The following is an 8,497-nucleotide window of genomic DNA, read 5'->3' on the forward strand; positions in this document are numbered from 1 at the left end:
CTTCTGTTCAGGCGTCAGGCCGTCCTCATGCTGCCATGTGGGTTCAATGTACACCCTTTTATACCCTCTACACCCTTTACACCTTGGTCTGATTTACACCCTTTATGCTGCGTTCACACTGCCAGCTACAAAGCTACAGGCTCCCATTCATGTTCAATGGAAGCCAGCGACATGAAGATGTTGTCTACCATCCAAGTTGAGCTGGCTTCAACTGCAGCTACGAAACCACCAAGTGTTGTTTAACCATTTCCACTCACCTTCTCTCTCTCCACACAATAGGCTCTAAGCACAGCAGCCATTTTGGAGAGAAATTGGGCCTCTTTCTTACTTCCTTCACAGGTGTTACCAATGATACTAATGAAGGCTCTGTTCCATTCTGCTCAAGCAGAGTCTAGGGTGCTGACGTTGTGCATTTTGGCCTCACTGGAAACACTCTGCTACACCAGTGGGTCTCAAAGTGTGGTCCAGGGACCCTCATGGTTCCAATTGGCCCCTTAAATGGTGTGTAACTCTGAGAGTGTACAAATGGAACCAAATACGGGTCCATTTGGTTCCATTTGTACACTCTAAAGGCGGTTACACACCGGCGAATGTGCGAATATACGCAAAATTCGGACTCGTTCCGAATAATTAAAAGACAATTTTTCGCTTCGCTTTTCCGCTTTTTCGCGCCATGTACGCTTGCATTGACTTTATAAGGTTTTTTTAAAAAGCGTATTATTCGCACGAAAAAATCGCCCCGGTGTGTAAGGACCTTAAGAGTTATGGGGGGTCCTTGAAATTAAAAAGTTTGAGAACCACTGTGCTACACTAAATGGAACAGAGCCTTCATTAGTATCATAGGTAACACCTGTGAAGGAAGTAAGGAAGAGGCCCAATTTCCTTCCAATATGGCTGCTGTGCATATAGAGCCTATTCGTGCTTGTAATGGTGCGAAAACTAATCATTTCCGCCGGGCCAGTTCCGTGTTCTTTTTTAACCCCCAGGCTTTATATTTTCTTTTCGATTTTTCTCGCTCGTCTGACGCATGCTTGATGTCAAACGAGCGTTTTGAGCAACACTTCAACAGTGACTCGGCGACAGATACGCTGCGTCGCTTTGTAGCTTTGTAGCTGCCTGTGTGAACGCCGCTTTCATTTACACCATTTACACCTGGCCCTAAAACTGGTCCGGTTTAGACCGGTCCTAGAACCACCCGGTCCGGCGTCGATCTGCTTCCATGTTTCATTCTTTCTGACTACCAGAGATTGTTGCTTATAGATCAGTGATTTATTTAATTTTTCAAGGACCCTCAGTTGGACCTGCATTAGGACCACTGACCCCCCCCCCTCCCCCCCCCCTTTTGATGCCGTTTCTTCTCGACTCCGGGACCCCGATATACAATGTCAAATCCTCAGTGTTTCATTTACAGAGCCTTTAACACATTACCCGCCAAGATATTAAACATCGTTTTTTTTTTTATCCCCTTGCCAGCGTAATTACCTTAAATAGACGACCGTTGAAACGTCGTGGAAACCACGTTGTGTGGGTAGGGGGAGGGATCCGTGTATCCACTGGAACGATAACATTCCAACCGCGTGCAGCCATTTTGGGGCTATGGCCCGTTGAAAACGGGTGGTTTTCATCACAAAAATAATAAACTGAGTTAGGAGTGTTTTGCTAAAAATCCTATAGTTGGGCTGGACGGATGTTTTTTTTTTGAATGACGTCATATCCGGCTACTGCTTCTCTGAGTGACGAGGGATCATTCCAAAGCTGTGTTAGGGCGCCCCTTGTGGAATAAAAAAAAAAGAACGCATATATGCGATCTCTGCAGGTAATGTGTTAACCCATTAAGGCCTGAGTCCGATTCTTAAAATGTTTTCTAAATCCTAACAGATTTTTGAAAAAAATATAAAAAATATTTTTTTCACGATTAAAAAAAAAAAGTAGATCTACAAGCTCGTAGCGCGGCACTCGGTGCCGCACTATGAGCTTGTAGATCTGCTATTTTTGAATAGCCAAAGAAATCTGTGTCTATGTCTAAAGTAACACAGATGCGTCTTAATGTGTTAAGGGTCTATTTGGACCCCATGTTGCGAACCAGCACCTGACCAAACCAACATCCACTGTCTCTAGCGATCACAAAGAATCCATAGAACGTTACGTTCATAACTACTCCATTTAGGGTCCGTGTCCACCGGGGGAGTTTTTCTCCCCCCCCCGGCTGAAAACGCCAAGGCGCTCGCCTGAAAACGCCGCTGGGTTGAAAATATTTCAGCTCTCGGGCAAGCAGAAAAAAACAGAAGAAAAAACTCTTGGTGGACACGAGCCCTTAGTCTCTGGAGCCAGACTGTTGACTCACACAGTCCAAATGCTTCCGTCATACAGTCGTTATACAGTCGTTAGCGCTGAAAATGCAAAGAAACGACGGCGGATGTCTTATCTCTCCCCACTTCCGTTTTGTCTTCGCAGTCGCCTAGTTTGTCCCAAATTAGTCGAAGCCTATATACGTAGCTAGATGCTTAGCAGAAATGGAAATTCAAAGACATATTCTAAAGATTTTTTAAAATACATTATCTTGAATTAAAATGATGAACAGATGACAACGTCCGTCCGTCCGTTCACGTCTCTCAGGAGGTGTAGTTACAGACGCTATGCAGCAGGGGGTGTAGTAACAGACTATGAGGGAATACGTTGTCTGGCTGGAGAGACTTAGTTTTATAGAACATAAAATTCATAGAATTATAGTTACGTTTGTAACTCTCACTCCATTTGGCACAAAATTTTCATTTTACATCAACTCCACATCTTCTCTGAAGCCTAATTGACACTCTGTAGCATGACAGCGCGGCTCGCCGACAATATGTGATCTACAAGCTCATCTGGAAGCTATAAAAAAAACAACATGCAAACGCTTTGATAGCTTGTAGATCGGTTCTTGTCGGGAAGCAACACACACGTTCAAACTCAAAGTGTGTGTGTTGATGGTTTTGTTTGTCTCCGTACTCCAGAAGTCCAGCTATGAAGCACAGTTTGTGTTTTTCTTGCTGTTGTTGTTTTTTCACCGTTCAGCCGATATAAAAAGAGAACAAGTAATTTACAAGTGTCCGTTTTTCGTCGTTTAGTTTTTTTTTTTTTTTGCTCCTGAATTCCCTTAAAAAAAAGTACAGAAAAGAAAACTCCCGTAGCGCCTCCTACTGGATGCCTCTGAACAGACACATGGCAAAGACCATGGCGAACAGCTGTGGAGAGAGACCATCAATGTGTTATTGTATCAAACAGAATAGAATATGATAGGTTTATCATATCGTTGTTGTCGGGCAGAAACCTCTTATCTCCGTATTTAGACTTGAGATTTGTGTTTCTTCGTAAATGAATGGCCTACTTGATCATACTACAGCGTCACACAAAAGCATCCTGCCGCTTGTGGATTTGCTACTTTTGCGATATTTTAATCTTAAATCCTGAAAAGTAACGTATGACATATGAGGTTTCCACCCAACAGAGACGATATACAGTATTTATACAGTCTAAAGGAAAATGATTCACTAAGATATATTATTCTCTATTATTCTAACACAGACTGCAGGTGGTCCGCCAAATTGTTGCTTGATTAGACAATTAAAAAATTTAAGTAAGTTTTTTTCAAAAATGTTTAATATGTTTTAAACATTGTCTACATGTATGTCTTAAAAAAACATGATTATGTCCCTTTTGAATAGCTTGTATAAATGATTATTGTGTAATTGACAGATTGTTGTATTGACATTGGTTCTCAGTTAATAAGATATGTTTATAAATAGCAGTACGGCCACCCTCACTGTACCTTGTTCATGTATGTTTAAAATAAAAGCATGAATATATGAATCTGTCTATTATTTCAATAGCTTAGTATTGAATGCACAATAACATGGTCTGTTTATACATAATTATGAAACACAATTTTATACTCTCTCCCCATCAGTTTGGGGGTCCCTGGCCTGAAAACGTTGAAGACCCCTGCTCTCACACTTTCCCCCGTCTAAACACACTGAATAGTTTCCTGTAACGCCAACTCTCACCACTAGATGGAGAGATTGTGCTACAAAAAACAAGGGCAACCCCCTTACACTCATGCTACTGGCATTTAGAGGGAGAAAGTTCCCCAAATACCTTCACACAGGCTTAGTAATAATAAATACATTATTAATACATAATTTAGTTCACCAAATACCCTCACAAAGGTTTAATCCTAATAAATACATTATTAATAAATAATTTAGTTAACCAAATACACTCACAAAGGTTTAATCATGATAAATACATTATTAATAAATAATTTAGTTCACCAAATACCTTCACACAGGCTTAATAATGATAAATCAATTATCAATAAATAATTTTAGTTCACCAAATACCCTCACACATGTGGAGAGGAACAAACGCTAAGACATAGACATGTTTAAACATGTTTACATACCTTTATTATAGATCTACAAAACATGTGGATGGGTTTACGTACCTCTATAATAGTCAACAATTCTTTTGATTTTAATATATTTTATGTTAACATGTTTAGTACCTCTAGTAGGTGTACATACAGCAGTGGTGGAAAGTAGCTAAGTACATTTACTCAAGTACTGTACTTAAGTACAACTTTACTGGAGTATTTCCAATTTTCAGTACTTTTACTCCACTGCATCTTAGCAGCAGATATTATACTTTTACTCCACTACAATTATTTGAAAACTTGAGTTACTAGTTGCTCTGTACATTTTGATTATTATTACAAAACATACATTAACCACTTCAACCCTACATACATTTTGTCTATTTGAAAATATTCTATTTTGAAAACTTCTGAAAAGGGACATTCTGCATAACGAGTACTTTTACTTTTGGTACTTTAAGTACATTTTGATGCCGATACTTTCTTACTTTTACTCAATTACATTTTGAATTCCAGACTTTTACTTGCAACAGAGTATTTCTACAATGCGGTATTGATACATTTACTTCAGTAACACATTCAGTTGAACATTTAATTGAGTACTTTTTCCACCACTGACATACAGTAGATCTCTAGACCATGCGGATGGGTTTTACGTACCTCTATAGTCAGCACCACGATGGCCAGAGCTCCGGCCACGTAGATGTAGAGCTCAAAGTAATCCACCACCGCAGAGTAACAACCCTGTTGGAACAAGGAGCACAATATTGTATTACTTTATTTTAATTATTATGTATGACAGCCCTGTGGAAACAGAATATTTTTTTTGTCTGATTAACCCATTAAGACCGGGAACGCATCTGTGTCACTTTTAGATTTCTTTAGGCTATTCAAAAATAGCAGATCTACAAGCTCATAGCGAGTTGTAGATCTGCTATTTTTGTAAAATTGTGAAAATGTGTGCAAATATTTTAATATATATCGTTTTTTTTAAGCGTTAGGATTTAGATTTTAGACATTTTTGTAATCGGCCTCAGGTCTTAATGGGTTAAAGGAATAGTTCACCCAAAAAAGTACTTATTTTCTATCAATTACACACCCCATGAAGCCTTGAACTAATGGATTTTTTTCCCGTTTTTTGATGCATTCCTGAGCCAATACTTTGATGACCGGTAGTCTCTCCTGTAGGAGACTCAAAGAGACTCCTTTGAGTCTCCTAGAAGAATAGAAGAATAGACTTTATTTTGGAGCTCAGCTCCCAGGGTCAGCATTTTAATAGAAGACAGATAAGTAGGCTACAGAGAAAACATACAGTACATCCTACAATCCTACATACATCCTACCACATTCCCTAAAAGACAAATATCAAATATCATAAATAAGCACGTCACAGTCTAAAAAAACAGTGCAAATAGTAGTGCACCGTCCTTAATGTCCTCGGCTACTAAGCGCACAGTGGCAGGAAAAACAACTGTTAGCGTGTTGTGTGGGTGGAGATGCTACCGGACACATTAGCATCTTTCCGCCGGTTATCAAATTATTGGCTCAGGAATGCATCAAAATCTAAAGAATCTCCATGAATTCTATGCTTCATGGGGTGTGCAATTGAAAGAAAATAAGTAATTGTTTGAGTGAACTACTCCTTTAATGGTTTATAAATGTTTTGACAATACAACAGGCCAAAGGACAGACACAGGACAAAACAAGATAAAAACAATAGACAAATAAAAACAGCTACCTACACAACAACAACAACAACACAGTCAATACAGTAACAAAAAGAAAAAAACTAAACTAAACAACAGCCAAAAAAACAGATAAGAGTAAAGAAAGAAAAGACAAAAAACAAAAAGGAGAGAGGCTATGTTATGCATACTGTACACTAGATCCAACTGTGAACGGAGGGAGCCAAGCCAGCAGTGGTGTAAAGTAACTAAGTACATTTACTCAAGTACTGTACTTAAGTACAATTTTGAGGTATTTGTACTTTACTTGAGTATTATATCCAATACTTTTACTTCTACTCCACTACATCTCAGAGACAAATATTGTACTTTTTACTCCTCTACAATTATTTGAAAACTTTAGTTACTAGTTACTTTGTAAATTTGGATTATTATTACAAAACATACATTAACCACTTCCTATTTACTGTACATTTCAGCCATTTGAAAATAGCAGATCTACAAGCTCACAATGCGTCACGATGCGACGCATTGTGAGCTTGTAGATCTGCTATTTTATCTGGTATTTTATACATTTTAAAACTTGTGAAATGGGACATTCTGCATAATTAGTACTTTCTACTTTTGTACTTTAAGTACATTTTTATACCAATACTTTTGTACTTTTACTCAAGTAAATTTTGAATTCCAGACTTTTACTTGCAACTACCTTGCAGTATTGATACTTCTACTTGAGTAAAATGTTTTAGTACTTTTCCCACCACTGGAACAAGCAAGGATATATATACGGTATAAGGGAGCTAAGCCAGTAGTCTGTCCTTATTCCAACCATTCATATTGTGAAGCCATCTTCACACTTCAGGTGGAAACTGGTCAATAGATGGGTTTCCGCGCGACGTCATCACAGAGCAGAGTGTGCAATCTGCGCATGCGCGGGGGAGAACGAACCGGAAGCGCCATTCACTCTCTTGTTATTTTCGGGATTTAGATAGGCATAATGCTGCTATTATAGGCATAATAGGCATAATGCTGCTATTATATACAAACAGATCCAACTTTCGACAAATCATTTTTATTGAGTAAAGAAGATATTACAAACTGCATCATTTAATCTACTTTCATTAAACCTGGTGAAGACCATTTATTTTCTGAATGTACAATGGCCAGAGCTGCTGCGGGTAATAGCGCCCTCTACAGGCTCATCCCGCCACTGCGCGCGCATCATCCTCTCATGTTTACAAACAGGAAACCCATCTATTCTGCCCTTCATAGAGAAGGATTCCCGTTCATATGCTGCTGTAGTAGTAATGTCAACTGAGGAAGAAGTTATATGGCTGCTTATATCTAACCTTTATATTTTACCATCACTTACAATACATTATGATATTTGACAGCTTGTAAGAGCCTAGATGTCTCCACTAGGCCTAATACTAGCTATTGTTTTGGTACAGCCTATCTTGTTATGGTTCAGTTTGTCCTTCAGCCAGCTACAGTATAACTATGATCTCTGCCCTGTAACTACCGTACCTCTGACATGAGTGTTAATGTACTTCTGACCATGATATCATGTACACAAAGCATAACCACCTCCACCTAGAATATTGTCTCGACTCCTATGTGCCTCATCGATTGCTGATCGATCCAGAATTCCTCGACACTACATTAAGATTGAATTTAGACGTTTATCAGATGCTCTTATCCAGAGCGACTCAAATGGTTTGAGTCTATGTTTTTGATGGTGTTTTTATATAAACGATGTCATTGTTTTAGTTTTGTTCAGTTTGTTTGACGGTCTTGAAATGCTGGAAGACAGTTGGTCCTCACAGTTATATGACCTTTTAATGAGGACAGACAGACAAACAGTTGTTTAAGAAAGCTGAATAGAAACACCAGGTGTAACTCAGACACACACACAAGCGCGCACACACACACACACACACGCACACGCACACGCGCACGCACACGCACACACGCACACACACACACACACGCGCACACACGCACACACACACACACACACACACACACACACACGCGACAGCTGAACATGGAGATGCACTAATTAGCCATGGAGTCAGCCAGAGTCCCCTGCATGTCAAACAGAGAGTGTCACCTAACTGTCACCTTACTGTCTGCTGCTCTCATTATAGAAGGGGGGGGGGGGGGGGGGGCACACCTTACCTTGAACATCATATTTCCTGATAAGCACTGATTGGCCATCTCTCCGTTGGCACGGTGACAGCAGGCGGCGGGGAGGAGCTCGTTCTGGTTGAGGTGCCTGAAGAGGCTGTCCTTAAAGTCCTCTGGACTGTTGACTCCACAGCAGTCAAACTGAGAGGAGAGAGGGGAGGGGAGAGGAGAGGAGAGGAGAGGAGAGGAGAGGAGAGGAGAGGAGAGGAGA

At 39.9% G+C, this 8,497-nt stretch overlaps 1 protein-coding gene across 1 annotated transcript in view; it reads right to left on the reverse strand.

Annotated features, from left to right (window-relative positions):
• Positions 1-651: 651 nt before the first annotated feature.
• Positions 652-8,497, reverse strand: part of LOC308091360 (tetraspanin-18B-like) — a 109,558-nt gene continuing 101,712 nt past the window's right edge. The window contains exons 7-9 of the mRNA XM_080436923.1: positions 8,278-8,427; positions 5,072-5,155; positions 652-3,224 (exon numbers count right to left, since the gene is read on the reverse strand). Of these exons, the coding sequence (XP_080293049.1) occupies positions 3,177-3,224; positions 5,072-5,155; positions 8,278-8,427 (282 nt within the window). The 3' untranslated portion in view covers positions 652-3,176. The remainder of the gene's footprint in view (positions 3,225-5,071; positions 5,156-8,277; positions 8,428-8,497) is intronic.

The sequence above is a fragment of the Gymnoscopelus braueri genome (genome assembly GCF_963280865.1).
Source record: "Gymnoscopelus braueri genome assembly, chromosome: 9".
Classification (NCBI taxonomy): domain Eukaryota; kingdom Metazoa; phylum Chordata; class Actinopteri; order Myctophiformes; family Myctophidae; genus Gymnoscopelus; species Gymnoscopelus braueri.